The sequence below is a fragment of the Argiope bruennichi genome, chromosome 3 (assembly GCF_947563725.1).
Source record: "Argiope bruennichi chromosome 3, qqArgBrue1.1, whole genome shotgun sequence".
Taxonomy (NCBI): Eukaryota; Metazoa; Arthropoda; class Arachnida; order Araneae; family Araneidae; genus Argiope; species Argiope bruennichi.
Genome location: NC_079153.1, coordinates 674486 through 693618, shown reverse-complemented (window position 1 = coordinate 693618; position 19133 = coordinate 674486). Strand labels below are relative to the sequence as shown.

The following is a 19133-nucleotide window of genomic DNA, read 5'->3' as shown; positions in this document are numbered from 1 at the left end:
TTTCTGAAGCCTGTATAGAAAGCGCGACCATCTTACCCGGGTACTTTAGGTTTATGTTTTGGTCGGTGAAATGCAATAAAGTAGTTTTGATTCTCTAAATTAATCCAGAAAATGATAAAAAAAAATCCAAAATCCCTGTCTTGAGGAATTTGAATGCATTTTTCAACTTCACCCTGATTATGGAGATGATCGTTTTTCATCTTTCCAGTTGTCGATGTTACTACTTCAGATAAGTGCTTTTTCTTGACTTTTCTTTATTCGTGAAAGTTGGATCTGGATTTGAAAATCAAGCATTTTTATTTGTAAATGCTTAAATCCTATTTTCGTATTCTAATCCCTTCAGATTACAATAATGCATCTCAAAATATTGGTAGAACAATGCAGCTGAACTCATTTTTGGATTGCCAATATTGGAATTCTTACTATGGTTTCTAATCTGAGCAACCATTTCAACTTCTGAATTTATTTAGAAAATCAGTTGGTAAATAAACATAAATTTAATTGAAAAGTCAAGAAAACACTTTGAACATTCAAATGAAACAAACAGAAAATGAATCCTCTAACTGGAAACGAATGAAGGAAAGCTTCAGGGAAAACAGACTCAAACTAAAGGGACGAATCATCGTGTGCTCCGTTTCTCGCCTAAAACTTTCTACTCTGAGCTACACATCCTGCTTTCTCTTAAGATATTTCTGCTCTGAAAAGATCTTGTTTAGAAAGGCAATACAATTAGAAATAAATGAAACCAAATAGTAAATATAGAGCATTTGAAATTTCCTATAGTAACTGAAACTCTGAGGCTCTTGCGAGGAATAAAGATGAAGTGCGGAAATTCTGAAAAGATTTAATAATGATATGCTAAAACTTCATACACTAACTTTTACTTTTTTGATACTCCCTAATATATATTCTATATGAAAAAAAAGGCAAAGTGCTGCAGTTCCAACCACTCTATCGATTTCACCACTTTTTATTTCATAATGACACTTAAACATGTCACCAATGGTCGTCGGCTCTCCTCCGGACTTTGTTTTAATTCGAGAGATATTGCAAAATAAAATATTGCCATAGTCCCAAGTCTCAATAGATGAGCTTATTTCGCTAGTTAACTTCATCACTCTGAACGTTTAATTAATCAGTGTGTTTCCTGTTTGTTGTGTAGATTAAACTTAAAAGATTACTTTCATTTGGCGTAAGAATATGAAGTTCATCAAAATTATTTAACATGAATAAATTGGTGCAGTTAATAAGGTAGATGAACAGCTGGTCGCAGAAGGTGGCTATTATCAAAATTAATACAAGCCATATGTGCATAATGGGCAATTTTGCGACAAAATCATATCCTAAACACACACTTTTCAGAAAACGCCGAGATTTCGTTCGCTATATATTTTGTTTAAATGTAGATAATTGAGAAAGCGAATAAAATTGGTCCGTTCGTTGATTTGATTCGTCTCATTATGTTATCAAATAAAAATAAATCCTTCTAATCAGCAACAACAATTGATAATGCGCAGAACGTTCCAGGCGTCGGGGTAACCTCCAGAGATACAGGAAGAGCTCCAAGCAATGAGGCAGCTTTCTTTTGCTTCAATAGGGTTACTTTACTTAATGTACATAGCTCACAAATCTATACATATGTATCATTGTTTTAAAATATATTCGGGTTCTGATCAGAATTATTTTAACTGGACCCACCACACTTTAATTGTAAAGTCAACATGCATTGTTGTTTACAGTAGCGAAGAAAAGGCCCAGTTTAAATATCGTTTGAAAAATGTCTAAACAAACAGCAGATAGATATTTATTCTTCATTGCTTGCTCAATAAAATAAAGATTTTTCTCAAACAACCATGGCTTTATTGGATTACAAATAATGCCGGTATAACATATTTTGAATATGGTAGTTTTCCATATTATGTTTCAAATGAAATCAGCAATTAATAATTATTTTCTTTGAAAAAATAAAATCTATCTTTAATAAAAGAATTTAAAAAAAAACTCATTTAAGTTTCCTAACATCTTATTCCATATTCAACTCACTATTTCGTTTCGAAGACACTTTTTACAAGAAACACGAAGACTGCCTGATGAAGGAGGTTTCTATTTAAGGGAACAAAAAAGAGCCAGCTTAATTTTTGAATCATCGTGTCTGAGATCGTAAGAAATGAATGCATCTAATGCTGATTTATTCACAGAGCTATGTTTATAGGACAAATGGAGCTTGAATTGACTCCATTTGTCCCATTTTTATGCCTATAAAGTCAAATTATATAAATGTTAAAATTCAAATGAGGTATATTAATTAAACATAATGAAAAGCATCAGAATATTTAACGACTGTCTATCAAAATAATAATCAAGAAACTAATTTCGATATGATACTGCTTCAAATAAAGCAAAACATTAAAATAATAATGTAAATAGGAAAGTGAAAGTAATTTGCAATGGAAAATAAAAGTTCAAAAACGAATTATGAAATAAAATATTTTTAATTGAATTTCAGAAAGAAATTTTTCTCTTTCATTAAATTTAATCTATTGTAAAATATAGTGATTTGTTATCATAGTAGCAGCATACTTTTCGATATTTAACATCCATAATATTATATATACATATATGTATGTCTATAATAGATTCATAGTTTAATTGTATAAAATTTTACATCTACTTTTACATAAGCAGATTAACCGTTTAAAAAAAGGATGAAATGAGAATAAATTTAATAAAATCAGTTATTAAAAACACCTAGAACTAAGTCTACTAAAACGCTGACATTTTTATTTTAATTACTTTCATCCTTAAGTCTGTAATTCGGAATGAAAAAATATGATTCAATCCTAAATTCAATGTCTTCCGAATTTAAAATCAGGCGGATACGGAATAAAAATGTACTTCACACTGATATGGAATAAAAATGTAATTAAATATATCGATTAACAAACGATGAAACTCGAAAATATGGAAATAATGCAATGATACCATGAACGAATAGGAGTACAACATTTCAAAATTAATGAAATTTACCATCTTACTTTCTCCGCAAATATGAGATAAAGAAAAGATAAATAAAAATGCCAAGATAAATAAAAATGTTTAAAAAACCACTTTCTAATATTCATCGATATTATGTTTTTGTAAAACGTTATTACTTCTGATGAATTTTTTAAAAAAATATTGTCCAAGTTTAATTCATCAATGAAAATCACTCTATTTTTTTTCTAAAATAATCTATCTATCTGTAATCTATACTTATATAGTTAAAAAAACTATCTGTTTGTCGTTGCGATGCATGCCCAAATAATTTCACGAGATCAAATTTGGCGTAGTCATGAATCAGTACACATGGAAGCCAACACTATAAATACAGTTCAAAATTCGAATTACTTTTTTAATCGTTTAATATTAAAATATGGATTTGTTTAGTTTTTTTCGTATTTTTGCAAATTCCAATTGCCAATTGGAGAACTATACTTTTTACATAATAATCAAGTACAAAAATTTTCATTTTCTAAATAGATGTAATTTTGCGTGCAATTTTTCTGATTTGTAACACATATTTTAAAAGGTGTCGATTCACTGTCCTTCTGCAAACATCAATGAGATTTAATCTCCTGTATTATTCATAACGAGAAAGGTAAAAGTTTGTCTTTTTAATCATTACTTAAATAATCAAATAATATTTTACAATCATATACAATAGTTTTTCAGTTTTATTTTACATTAACTTTATTGTCTATTTTATATCATTTTGGTTTTCTGATATCTCATTTTGCAGAGAAAAATTTTAATAATGATCTGTTCAATCTAAAAATCCTAAGATTGCTTTTTAATCAGATCAAATATGCTTCTAACGTCACAATCTTTGCGATCACTTGTCACTTATTTGTGTGCCTTCAAGCACGAATTTTAACTCATGTCTCCAAAAACCCGCTTTTCTTCGTAATCTACGAATGAAAAAGACACCTGAAGCAGAAGGACGAAACAGAAAGACAGATGACGACAGAGATGCCGTTTCAAGGGAGACATCTTAAAAGGAATGCCGATGGAAGATAGCAAGAACACTGGGTTTAATCGAATGCTGATCGGAACCAGCGAGAAACTGAAGAGCAACATAGCATGTGAGTTCAGATAGCAAGAAGATAATCTTATGACAATTCGCGTGATTTTGACTATAATTCCAGTTGTGCCTGTGAAATTGAAAGCATTGTGAGCACAGCATCGATGGAGAATATTTGCTCCCACAAGATAACCCCTGTCTCTAGAATCATTTGAGTCACCGAAAAGTCTATTTCTAGGCAAGAAAGAAAAAAAGAGGGGGGGGGGGGATATATGGATCTCGAGTAGTGCCGGATTATTAGTTACTTTATAACAAATTTGTTAAGACGAATATTCTCTGGTATCCAATTCACATTAATACTCAAAATAGTTCCGCATGAAACAATCGCAAAAATGGCAGAAGACCAAAAATAAAAAAAGTGTGAAAATTACAAAGTCTTTCATATACTATGTTGGATGAAATATTTATTGGGTAATTTAAATCCCTAGTCCAGATAAATAAAATATTCAGATTTGATTAAATTATTTCTTTAAAAAACAAGGGGGAAAATATAAGAAAATATCAATATATCATTTTCATTTTATGACTCTGCACTTTGAAAAAAACACCTGAGTGAATTTGCATTGTTTCCAAATTTTTGAGAACAATACATTGTGACTAGCGCCCTCTATGTACGAACTCTAGAAAAAGACCAGAATGAGCGAAGGAGGGACGTGAGGATGTGTGGTGTGATGTGCTTCGTGAAATATGGCCTCAGAAAACTGTTAACGAACGGCCCATTTAATGCTGAAATAACTTTATATCCTTTATATATGTGTACCTGTGATGTTTGCAATTCATTACTTATTAAATATATTGCACTAAAAGGTTGTGGACTATTAGGTTGTTGCTCTTAAGACACTTCACATCTTTAGAAACATTAGAACAATATTTTTAGCATGGAACTCGTATTATCTTAGCATAAGCCAGCTCCCTAAATTTCCTCGCACACTCTCCTATAAAGGTATTATCCGCTTCTCCCCACATGAAATGATTGAGCTTGGGTAAGGGCTGAAGCTTTGCATGGAATTGGCAAACAACAGTTACGAAATATTTGTCATGGATCCGACATTTTAACTTAATTTATAGCGTGAACGTGCAAATTATATGCCATTTTTTTCGGAGCTGTTGGAACTAAAATTGGACAAGATCTAGTCATATACTAATTTCAATTATTTAATTCATTGCGTTTACATGCATGCAAAAGTACTGATAGACAGGCAGTCAAATCTGATAAATCAGGTTTAAAATTTAATAAGAACCTATATTCTAAATGTTAAACCTGTGCACCTATTTCATCTACCTGCTCTATTATTTAGAATTTCGTAGTCATAGAGTTTATTTCTACTGGAACAGTCGGACGAACTTCCTCCGAATAGATTTCGTTCGAAATTTCATAGAAATCTGTGAATTCGGTCTGCATATTTATTTTACATAAATCTGCTTACCCTTCCAGCTCAAAGTGTTTTTGAATTGACGCGTTCATGGATGGACGTAATGCAAAAAATGTGCTTTTTCGGAAGGAAGTTTGAAACATAGATATTCGTCCAAATCTGAAATTCGAGTTTTCCCATAATTAGAATATTTTATCTATCCGTCATAGACGAAAAAATAATTCAAGTCGTTTTGACTACGTCATTATGTTCCGTATCTCCCCCTAAACAACAAGGCCAATTTCAATCCAACTTTACAGGTTTATTCTTTAAGACAAGAGAAAGAATACCGCCAATTTTTCAAAGTGCAAAAATCAATTAAATAAACAAATAATATGAATTTATGAAATTCCTGCAATTTAATGCAGTAACTTTAGAAAGAAGTTATTTTACAAAAAATATTTCAATATCATTTTAAATTACAAAATTTTGCCTTTTCATTGACATCATATTCCTTTCAGTGAACCTTTTTCTTCAATTTTATTTATTCTTTTAAAATTCAATGCAGCAGTTTTGAAATACAGTAACTTTGATCTACTCTACAGCTATTTTTTGGAATTTTTATTTCATATCCTTTCCGGTTTTTTCATTGTTTTGTAGTAGTCATTTAATGATGCTTAAAAGAACTAAAAGAAATAATAATTTATTCTTCAAGTAAATAAAGCCCAAAAACAGTCAATAAAGTTATGCGATGTAATAATAATGTAATGTACTGTAACAAATTGTACAAAATTAGTTTCTACATTAAAAATATTATAAAGAATGCACTTTAATTCCAGGGAAAGTCGGGTATATCAATTAGAAGATGAATAAAAAAAACTGGAAGCGATATATATATATATATATATATATATATATATATATATATATATATATATATATTGCCAATCAAAATAGTTATAGATATAATGATTAATTATATATCAAAATAGTTAATCATATAATTTTCTTTCTTAAAGTTTTTATTGTTAAATAAAGAAAATATATAAACAAAGGTTAAAATATAATTGTCAATTAAAAAAGATAAGCGATAATGGATATGGAAAGGAAAAAAAATGTTAAATGAATCACTTTTATATATTTTTTAAGCGAGTACTGTATGGGAAAAATATATGTTAGTTAAGGAAACGTCCATCAACATTTAGTCTCGGTTCATAGTAGGGGGAGGGGGGGAGGAAGAAAAATTGTGGTATCTTTGGGACTTCGAAAGAAGGATCGCTTCATTGAAGAATCCCCCAGCATTTCATTCCCCGAATCTCTTTACATAGATCAAGCACTGACGTGGTAAAAATGCTTGAAGTGTAAAGTACTGAATTAAGTATCGTACTTCTCATTTGATAATGGCTCATCTCCAAACAGACCACGAGTAACGCCGATACAGGATGTTAATCTAACTAAATCAGTTAGAACTATGTCATGATTTTATCAAGACAAAAGTTGTTTTAAAATGGGAAACTCAACAATCGAAATATGAAAACATTTAATCACTACTCTATTACAAAATATTTATCATTAACTTATTTTTCAAATCCCAGATTTATTTTTTATTTATTTTGAGGGAAGGTACAACAGTGTCAATAAAACGGTACGTAGAATATGATACAAACTGAACGTAATAATGAATGAATCCAGGGCAATCTCAACAATGCAGATTTACTCTGAAAATGTGAACAGGACGCAATTATGAAAGTACGTTTGATCATCGAAAAGCGTTTCATTTCCCAAGATATGATAAGCACTTGATGACTTCATGCCCACGCAACTAACAAAAAGTGTTTCCTCTCAAGAAAGGATGCGAGGTAGAGATAAAAATTTATTTTTCAAGTGAGAGCTTCAAACCACAAAGGTTTGTCACTGAGCATCAAATCTGAAAGGCAACTGTTATCGGCCTTTTAGTAGAATAGTATAGCTGTTATATCAGTACATGAATGTTGTGTTTAACAGTATGAGAGTAGTAGTCAGTATAGAATACACAGTTTTCCCGAAGCAAAGTCAAATTTAACCCGTTATAGCATTCGAAAAATTATGATACAATCTAAGGGCAAAAAGCTCAGAAATGACTGACTACGTGTCCTGGAATTCTTTAGTTTTAAAAATATTAATAGTACAGCATATATTTATAGTTATTAATATATCATATATAGCATACAGTATAACTCAGGATGATGCCCTACTGATTAAAGAATGAGGTTGCGAAAAGTAGCCCCTCCCCAAAGAGAAGCGCAAGTGCCACTTGCCCACGATGACGAAGACACCAAAACTCTTAGGTGCATTCAGATTTCCGGGGGGCCACAAACAAGAAAACCACATCAATCCCTCATACCACGCTTCAATATATGAGCGGGTGTTGTACAGAACACGCAAAATTCAACGGCCTTTTACTGGAAAACAGGCAAACCAAGCAGCTCTTTAATCTTCCGACTGGCACAGTCTGTTGGCCAATGCACTCGCCGATTTTGTTAGAGGTTAATGAACTTCATCAGTTCTTACAAGTCACTGAATTAGTAAACGTTTATGTGAATCGAGTGTGTGACTCGACTGTTTTTAGAATGCTTCCATGCTGTGTCGATAAAAGAAGAAGAATCATTACAAAAAAATCGCTCACAATGTACATTGAAATCTTTGTACACGACAAGATTTTTGCAAAACTATTTATTATAACAATTACTCAGTAGTAAAGTATAGCACTTTTTTTCGTGGGTAAACAAATTGCGCAGTCTGTTTATTAGTACAGCAGTATTGTGTAGGGCTATTACTTTAAAGTAAGAACGTTTCTTTTAACTCACAATTTAAACAAGATTTAAAACAAGGCAAAATATTTCATTCTATTCAGGTGTGTCTTTTTCAGGTTTATGCAGATAACATCGAAATAACATCTAGTCTTTGTTTTCGCAATCAAATTTTTCAATAATACCCATACATTTTTCCTTCTTCAAAATTGAGGGTGTCTGCATATATCAAATGCTAATTAACCTCGCGCAAAATAATCTGAATAAAAATAAAATGTTATATCATAACTCTTTTCTAAACGTTTTCAATGATATTTATACACTAAGCGACTTCAGCACTCTAAAAAAAAAATCTACCCTGAAAGAGTTGAGAAAAACAAATGAATCTAAAATATTTTTTTTTCAACGAGATGGTGCATAGAGTGTGAGCAGAAATGCGTGCATCGGGAAGAGGGTGCCTCACTCTGGAGGTGAGGAAGAACGGCTCGCTCTCAGCATCTCCGAGGCCGACACGCGCTCTCTAATCAGCTGCCGCTCATCAAACAGTCGTGAAGTGTGCCAGATAGTGGAAGCTGTTGCACCAGCCCTTGTCGTCGGAAACGAAGAATATCGCCACAGAGCCACGATTTAGAGAAATTCAATACGATTTGAAATATGAAGAGATTCTTTAGTTTAGTGTTTGAATGCACACAGATAGGATATCAAACACAAAATGTGTTGTTTTCACCTGACGAATATTTTTAAAGCCTCGGTTAGGAGCATCCTACTTTATCATTCTGATAGCCTGACTTTCATGAAAATAATAGTCAATGTCACACTCTCTCAGTATCATTTTCTTGATTTTCATTGAATTAACTGAAATGTCAATCGAGCATTTTGTGAAATGAAAGCATTTTAATTTATTTTTTTAATATAGATTTATATTATATATCAGAGAGAGAAAGAGCGAAACAACCTAAGCGTATTATCTAAAGAATTACACCTAAAGTAAACAAATGCTATTTTATTTATTTTATCTATTTATCTATATCGCGCCAATGTGATGCAACCTCCGACACCGAATTGAAAGAATTCAGTTTATTGCGTAACAGTCTTATCAAAATATAATAACTAATTTTTAGAAAAAAAGAAAATAATTTTTTTTCTGGGATGTTATGCAATAACAGTTTCGTTAAATTTAAAACAGTTTCCTGAACTTTTGTTCTAAATTTGGCTTAGAAGCATACATAAGAATATGATGCAACTTACATCATATTCTTATAAATGTCTGGTACTGCAAGAACTTCATTTGTCATTTTGTGCGAGTATGACTAAGGAATGGAAGTGACTCGAAATGTTCAGCGCATAACAATTTGGAAATCTCCATAAAAATACATCTTTGTTTATAATTTGCCAATCGTTAAATTGTTTTTGCACATTAAACACAAAATTGACTTGTTATATAAGTCTTTTGAGTGGTTCTTTAATCAACCTATGAATTTTTTTTAAATATATTCTATACCTAAATAAAGTAAAATTGGCGCATTTAATTTGAGCTTCAAATACTCTGTTCCTATCAATCAAGAAAACGTTCCTGTCAATCAAGCTATGAAAGGTCAACAATGCTTAGTTATAAAGATTTCCATTCGAGTTGTCCAAAATGATTAGGTATAAAGTATTAGCGCGGATTAATATTCAAATATATTAGCGCGGAAATAATATTCAAATCATGAGCTACATCTTAAATCAAGTAATTGAACAAATTCAAATTTAAAGTTTTCTTAAATATTAAACTGCCTTATTTTGTATCACAAAATATAACGTTGAAAATGGGTTGAAGCAATTTTTTCAAACGTTAAATTTGTTCACTTTAGAATGGGAAAATATCTTAAAATGAAAGAAAGTAATGAGTTGATATTTTTTAAGCATTATACTTTTTTTATAAAAATAAAAATTCTAATCATATTTTTTACCATAAAATATATTTGTCGTTCATTTAATTATGATCTATAAATAGCTTTTTAAATATTATATTATTTTGCCTCCATAACGTTTCAACATTAATGCAATGAATGCACAAGTGTTGCCGGTTTCTTAATACATAAAATGTGAAAAAAAATTCATACATTCATTTCAACAAATTTGCAAATCTTTATAATCCTATCTAGGAACTGTAATGTTGAAGTGGAACTGTCATGTTTGCACTAAAGGAGGGGAAGAAGAGCCGATTCATGCTTCCAGTATTTGCAGATCGTGTTAGGCGGATCTGAAAACAGAGCCAGGAGATAGGGTACAGATCAGATTACTTTTAAGCCTTATTTCAAACACGCTTATGAGGCATTAAACAGAGGACGAAGCTCACCAATAAAGATCGGAAAGATACTGGCACGTCACTAAACATGAATGAATTGTAGCGTTGTGAAAAGGGAAATGAGCGCTTCATAAATATATCCATATATATTTATAAAACGCGTTGAACAGAGAGGAAGATATTGACATATCTGCTTTCTTATATTTAGCAAAGAAAATTTAGGGGAAACAGGTCGTTTATTTGGTGTTCTTGCAAATCGATCCTGATCAACTCAACATTTTCATTATAAAAAATTATGTTGCCAAGCCAAAAAGTGACTTTTCGCTGTCTCCTCCTGCAAGCTAAAAGCAATGAGGTTGCAAAGAAAACAACTGATGGGAGATTTCCAGTGAAGTTTCATCAGCTTAGTGAAAATACAGAAGCATTTCAGAGATTAAAATTTATTTTTCAATCTCTAGCTTTTAGAAATCATAGCCATTCATAAATTTTCAACAGAAAAATTGTTGATGAAATGATAATTCGTTTAATATGAAAATTATTTGTAGTTTTTCAATATTAAGAGAGTTATAGGGAAACGAAGTTTTCGAAACCCTACTATTTCCATGTCCTTTAGTTTGGAGGACCCACTTACAATTCGGCCGTCATTGTCAAACCTTTTGAAAGCTTGTTATTCATTTATTCACATCCAATGAAAATTACTTTTCATGTTCATGAAACAACGTGTGTAAAGTGTTTTGTACAATGAGGGACGAATCTGGAGTCTAAAGACCGTGATCGGAGAAACTGTCAAGATGTTTTCCCGAACACATGCTACATCCAAGAAATATGTCTGTAAATTATCGAAGTAGATTTCAACAAAGAATATACCTTAGATAAAAGCGTCTAGAAAACAAATTATGAACGAGGAAAACCAGTGTTGTGGCATGAGATTGTATCGATGTAATAACCTATCATGAATTGAGTATTCCAAATGGCTCGTGCGATTGCAGTAAATTCATTCATCTCTATTTAAGGGCGAAAAGTGAAATATTTATGAGCTACAAGAGCTTCCACACATCAGGTTGGTAGAAATTCTGGAATTCAAAAAGATTCCTCGCTTTTTTTTTAAAATTCGAATCGGCAATGACAAATCAGGTTGATGTTGGCAGCAATTTAACACGGGGCATCTCGAAAGGTAGCAAGTAGTTAAAGGTAAGTCGGACGCACAGCAACAAAGCGTGAAGTCGGAAATGCATGGTAGGTGCTGCAGGGAGCTCCCTACCGCAAAATAAGTATGATAAGGCATACGTAATTAGGTAAAATGTTATAACAGAAAAAAGCAAAATAAATATGATGATAACTTGAAGCTGTCAACACGTGTTTAATGAAATACAGATTCACACTATGACAACAAGCAATGAACAAATGCTACCTCTATGAGCCATAGAGGTAGCATGACAGATACGATATTCAACCATCTCGGAGTCATTGGATTAATTCTTCCGTTATTTTCGTGCAGCAGCTTGTTGCGCTACAGTGAATTTAAGTTCCGATAAATCTGTACTGCACATTTTATCTGGCATGTCCTTTATTTAATTCACAAACAAAGAACACTCTTGAGAACCCTCCTTTCTTACTTTTGCGTCTCAAGTTCGATTATTAAAATGACTTTTTTCAATATATACTATCTATCCTCGAAATTTGGAAATGATCTTTCAGGATACTTTGTACTATTTCATGGCCTTTTAATGTGTTTCATAACATTTTTGCTAAAATTCGGATCAGCAGAGTAAGCAGATACTTTAATAACATTTCAAGAGATTCCTTAATAACAATTTTTTTTTTACAAAAAAATGAATAGAAGGTTATTAAATATATACTTTGTTGAAATTGTAGCTCCTTAAGAATCTGACTTTCTTGATTGAAAACAAATTTATTGAAAACAAAACCAATTAATTTGTATAAAACTTTTAATTTAATGATTTAATAATTTTAATTAATCAATAAATCATTAAATTAAAATTTGAATTAATTTGATGTATATACTCTTGTTTGAAGTTTCATGGCGTCGAAATATGTATCTGTTATTATGTAAAAACATTTTTAAGCAGTTTCGTGGCCGAAGAGAGGGAAGACACTTTTGAATTTTTAGAACTTCGTTTTATTCCATCCCGGGAGGCATCATTTATGTATAAGAAGTGAGGACAAAAAACTGGCTTCCGTTCAGAAGCGATACAAGAATAGGAGAGAGCCAAATTTTCCCTTCAGTAATTGTTAAAATAAGATTTTAATAGAGATTCTTTGACACAATTTAGATATCTTTTAAAAGAATTCGCTTAGCTTGACAGATTTTTATTCTTTCATTTGGAGAGGGTAGAAATGTTGATTAAAGCAGTTTATACAGAGCTCGTATAGCATTAATGAAATAAAAAAAAGATGGAATCGGATCAGGAAATCAGAGAACGTTAAGGGTTAAATTAAGATAAAAATTAAGAAATTAATTAAAATTCATATATATATATAGCCGAAGAGAATGTTTTATTTTTCACACAGATGCACAAAAGTTTATTAATTGAAGATGTGAAAAAAAAACAATAATACGCTTTATGATTACAATAATTACTCTTGTTCAAATTTTAATTATAACCGTGATTAAATAAGAATAACTCTTTCTTTTTTTAATAAAACCCAGCCTACTGGAAAAATAAGTGTTAAAATCGATTTCTTAATAACATGGGAGAGTTGCTTTCAAGTATGGTTCATCAATAGAATAAAATTTAACAATGAATATAAACAACTGAAACAGGTGAAGTATTTTTTGATAAAAATGTGTAAAATGGAGGTTTAATTCCTTCGATATTGCACTCTATAAAAGTAAGGGAGAGATGAATGTAAAAAAATGAAATATATGATTGTATGAGTGATATGGTTTGAATATATCTTAAGCTCATAAAATTTGAATTTTTAAGCATCAGCTTGTTATTTTCCTACATTTAAAAATTGAAATAAGTTATGAGAAGATAAATAAGCTTATTATCACAAGATAGCTCTACATTTCACTGAAATAAATTCATTTCTTGTTATTTCCTAAGAGAAAAGAAAACTTTAAATTCCATTTTTATGAAAACAATATGACAAAATTAATGTTTTTGCCTTTTCTTGTCGTCCCACATACCTGCTGATTAATTTAAAGCAAGAATTCCTAATGCCTTCATTTACATGCCTATGAATTTATGCAAACCATAAGAAATTTTAAGCACAGTTTTATTTCTGGTAAGGGAAGAGAGCTCATTTTAAAGTCAGAGAAGTGGTAAAAAAGGTTTTTTAGAAATAAAAAGATGTGCATTTACAGTTATCAAGAACTAAAACCTTTTAACATTTGTGCAGAAAATTCTGCATAAATGTTAGTAATAAGTAAATTTTTAGTAATGTTAGTAATAAGAAAATTTTCTTTATACTTACATATAAAATTAATTACTAAACTATATTAAAATTAATAATACTAATCTCCATGAGACGAAATTGTCGGTTTTTATCGAAAAGATATGTTTTAACTCAAATACTTTTAAAAAATTATTTTCGTATCTAGCATTCATTTGCATTTATTTTTCTATGTCTTAGTAAAATTAAAAAATCATCAACTTTCAGATTATTGTAAATATCGTTAATTTTTTTTTTCTTTTTTTTTCAACAAAAAAATAAAGCATGCTACATTTTTCTAACTCTAATAACAAATTTAAAAAAAAAAAAAAATCGAAAAATTGCAGATTTTTACTATTAGTGCTTCAACTTATAAGGATAAAATACAAGCATAAAAGAGACCATGATATATAAATAAATGTATAAAAATTTAATACAAGTACAGCTTCTTACCTTGATCCAGGAAAAAACTACTGAGCGAAAGTAAAAGCAATGTTTTTATCTTTGGGTTCATTTTTAACAGAATGTCAGAACAAATTCAAAATACGAATACATGAGAAGTTCATTATCATCTAAGTAGCGTGCATATTACGTCATGGCGCACGAACCCAAGGCGGCGAAGTCCGCCGCGGCTCTTGAAGTCATGCCACTCTTTTGTTGAGCACCGAAAACGAAATGGGAGGGAGAACGAGAAAAAGAGAGCGCAGGTGATTATCCCTCCGCTGTGATCGCAGGACTGTGTCAGAATGAGAACCTGCCATAACGATAACAAAAGCTAATCTGCTTCCTCCTGGGCGACGTCAGTTCCTGTTTTCGGAGGAGGTTGATTGCAGCCTTTTATCGCTTTTGTTTCAAAACGCGCTGTTCCGACGTGCGTTACCAGAACTTTTAAAACATATTTTGGGGAAGAAAAGTGCTGATTGTCTGAATTAGGGAGCGGCTGGATTTTGAGAAGGAAAAATTATATCCATCCCTCAAAAACAACAGAAACGCTTTTCGAGAAAAGTCAATGTTTCTTTTTACTTATCATAGAGGGGGCAAACATAGATTTCTATCACTAGATTATCCGGAAGTTCGTTATGGTCATTTGGTATTTGTCCAGGGGGAGGGGGGACCAGAATTTGGAATTTATGCAATACTGTTCAGCTTTTTAAAAAGTAAAGCCAAATTACTGTTCGAAGAGCTTACCACTTAGATGAGCTCTTAGCCTCCTCGAATCGCTAAAAGATATTAAAGAAATTCCAGAATTTTTCCTGAGAACAAAATCATTATATTTTTATTATTATTATTATTATTATTTGAAACTTACGCACATACCTAAAGATGCACCTCACGATCCTCAGAGTATCGACCCGCGGTCTCATGAGATAAGTAATTACAAGAAAATCTAAATGGAATGTTCCACATCTACCCATTTTAATCTCCATATGAAAACGCGACGCATTTAATCTTACTACACTGGTAAAGCAGCTGAAGTTGAAATGGGGAATGTTCCTAAATAGAATCGATTATACTTTCAGGGAAGTTATTCTGAAAGGCACTGAATGAGGCAAGACTGGCGCTCTTTTTCATAATTGAACCTGAAAGATCTTCTGGCACTGATAATTAAAAATTGCATTAAGATGGTATCAAGGGAAGGAGGAAAAATAAAGAAGTGAAGAAGAGGCTAAACATGAAGGGGGTAAAGAGCCCTGGGAACCTCGAGATGGGATCCCCGTACCTCACCTATAAAAGTTTAGTCCCTGATGGGACATAGGAGCGGAATCAATGAAGTGAATTCGGTAGGCGAAGGATAGCTATATAAAGACGTTTAAAAATGATACTAAAACAGAATTCAAAGCAATTATGAAATTTAAATAACCCGCTAATAAATAATTTTCAAGGATTAAGATGCAATGAGAAAGTCCTCAGCAATTTGAAAATATTATCCTGGTCGTGTTTATTTATTTATTTATAGTGAAAATATTTTTGTCTTGCCGCATATTTTATTATCAGCATTCACATTCCTTTAGGGACCTTGCGGCAAACACAACTGAGAACATTAGAATCTTAAAAGTATTAAAATAGGGCAGAGACAGATCTGCCTAAAGTTTAAAGAAATTGCAACAATCTTAAAACACAGGGAAAATCTGAAGACGAATGACTACAAAATCATGCCAATAGAAACAACGTAAGAGATTCGACAAAAATTCAAAAAGCTGCATAGCAAAAGCAAAAGTAAAAAAGCGGGATCCATGGAAAACGCGCGTGAGTGATGGATGTTATTATACAGTAAAAGCGACTTATTATTTCAATGAGAAGATAAAAATAATTTGTCAATTTTGCTATAAATTGTTTTTAAATGCTTAAAATTAGAAAAAATGAGCGTACAGAGAGAAAATTTATGTCAATGGAAAGTTAATGTTTTAAATTTTAAGATAGTGCGAACTGAAGAAAAATGTTATGGCGGAAAACGTAAAATCTTTCCACTGCCATTTCACCTCGTTAAAGGTTAGGGCTATTTATTAGAGCAATAAACCCTTCTAAGTACCAAGGAGCATTTGTAACAAATCTCGTTCTTATCTATAGAGGGATTTGGAATTGTACATGGTTTGAACATGCAAGCAGATTTTCCATTTTAAATATATAGATTGAATATCCGTTTGTTTGTTTGAGCCAATGCCAAATCTCTTGTTAGAATAAAATTTAAAGCGTCGATTCCTTAGCAGCTGTAAATATTAAATGCCTTCTTAAAATTTTCTGCAGTCCTAAAAGAGGTAAATTAAGAGTTAAATGATTTTCCGCTTTTTTTTCAGTAACTTTTGAACAAATCAACGCTCAGAAATTATTTTTAATCTAGCCTATAAAATAATCTAAAATTAATCTCATTTATAAGTTAAACCTTCTTTTTCTTCATGCATTTAACATTTCCCCCTTAAATGAGCTGGCAATTTTCTGTATGAACTTTAGTAGACGGTATGGAGAATCTTTTTGGATTGTAACTAATTTCGTTACCGAAAACATTTTAGATACTCTTACGTATAACTGCGAACATTCAACTGCAATTTATTTAGTAATTTAATGAGCCAGTTCCACCTGCATTAAATTTAATTATTGCTAATTGAATTGTTTTTTAAGGGGGGGGGAGTGTATTCCAAAGCAAAATCTCTTTCAGAGCTTTCACCCTGCGTACTGCGGTGGCCTGCTAATAAGGTTTCAGCTTCAGGATCGAGGGCTCCATGCTCAGGAACCAATTCCATTGAAGAACTGTCGTGCACACAAAATCCACAGAAGCCAAATGCTTTCGCGGAAATTTGTGGTGCTGGGATCTGTATCAGCTACGGTACCGTCCACATCATCTGATTTCAATTTTTGAAATGTCAACTACAATATGAATTGCTCAAGGGAATGATGATGTCGGGAATTAACACCCAGAAACTAAAATCACTCCACTCAACGAATTATATATGTCCACTAGAACGTCTTAAAAATATTATTCGTAATTTAAAACTAAGGAAATATTGTTTTAAAAAAAATGCATTTTACAGCGACTTTCAGTTGTAGACTGGTACACCAGGTTAACTTAGCAACAGATGGTAATTTTTAATCAGGTATATTTTGGCTTTTAGTAAACATAAAATGAAAAGAAAAAACACTTTTGAAGAGGAAAATGTTAGAATTAAAAGATTTTTGCAAAAAAGTACTTCTTTGCTTTCATAATCGAAAAATACTATTTTCAATGTAGGCAGTTATCTTAAACACAATTTAATACAGGGCATTTTTTTTCTCTTCGAAATATTAAGCTTACCACAACTCTCACTCGACTAATATAGAAAATGGATTTTCTTCATTTTTTAGAAGCTTTTAATTAACGAACTCGGTAAATTATCTTTAAATTTTGTTGTTTAAAGTCGTTTATTAATTTATTTTATTATTTGACTTAATTCTGTCACTTATATTAGGACTTTCAAATTCTTATCATCTTCTTTGGTATTTAATATGCCTTTTTTATGGAACTCAATAAGTAGGATTTTATTTCTCTCTCAGTCATATCGTATGGCATTACTTTTAGTTCTTTTACATATTGTCTTTTTTTCGTAATCTTATTTTTTTTTTTAAAGTTGTGCTAACGGATGCATATTTCTTTCACAAACTTTAGATTTTTGGCATCGATTTAACTTTGCAATACTTACAATTTAGAAATGTTTTCCTGTTAATAACTATTGTCGTATCATCAGGCCTCAAAACTCAAATACTGGTTTATGAATATTTGACTGAATATTAACTAAAGCTTGAATAGGCAATGTGGGTGCGAATAGAGGTCTGCACGCAATAAAGATCGCTCCATAACCTTTACTTACAATAAAAATGGATATGTGTGCATTTGTGTGTTGGCGTTCTACGTGTTAGAACTTTGACCTACAGCTATCAACGTGGCAGATATATACATTGAAGGACAGGAATGTGCATCTCCAAACATTTTTTTTTTAATTTTTAGTTAATGTTTTAATTAATTAAAAACTAAGCAAAGTTGGCTTTTTTACATTAAAGATGTAAATATTACAATCTTACATTACAAAAAGGATTTTCACATCACCTTAAAATTCATAAAAATTATTTTTTCATTTGTGCTGATTATTTTGCCGTATAAATTTTTTTTCTATTTTTAATAAAATTTTTAAAATGTCTTTTGGACATATTTTCTCCCAATGTATTTCATCTGTACTTATACTAATGATTAGTGTGTCTGGGTGTCTGTTGCGCTGTTTAGACCAGATTGTTTGATCTACAGCTAAAAAATTTAGCACATGTATAACCCGAAAATAGAGAATTTGCATCTCAGAGTGATTTTTTTTTTTTTTTTTTTTTTTGAAATTTGAATTACTTAAAGATTAAGCGAAATTTTGGCTTTTTCCGCAATTACTTCATAAAACATTACTTCATACTGATTTTTGCATCATCTTAAACTTCATCAAGTAACCTTTCCAATGATACCAATCTTTTTACCTATAAATTATATTTCTATTTTTAATGCATTTAAAAAAATTAATTATATTTTCCAACAATTTATTTCGCAATAAAATTTAACTAGCACAAGTCTGTAATGAATAAGTGGGGGAAACTAGCTTTTATCAGCGTGTTGCCATCGCGTTGAGAAAAACTCGAAATGAAAGATTAAGTTAACTCTTAGTGCAAACTATTGT

At 31.2% G+C, this 19133-nt stretch overlaps 1 protein-coding gene across 1 annotated transcript in view; it reads right to left on the bottom strand.

Moving 5' to 3' along the window:
• The window catches only part of LOC129962705 (vascular endothelial growth factor receptor 1-like), a 109224-nt gene extending 94529 nt beyond the window's left edge, over positions 1-14695 (bottom strand). The window contains exon 1 of the mRNA XM_056076638.1: positions 14404-14695. Coding sequence (XP_055932613.1) covers positions 14404-14464 — 61 coding nt within the window. The 5' untranslated portion in view covers positions 14465-14695. The remainder of the gene's footprint in view (positions 1-14403) is intronic.
• Between the last annotated feature and the right edge of the window lie 4438 nt (positions 14696-19133).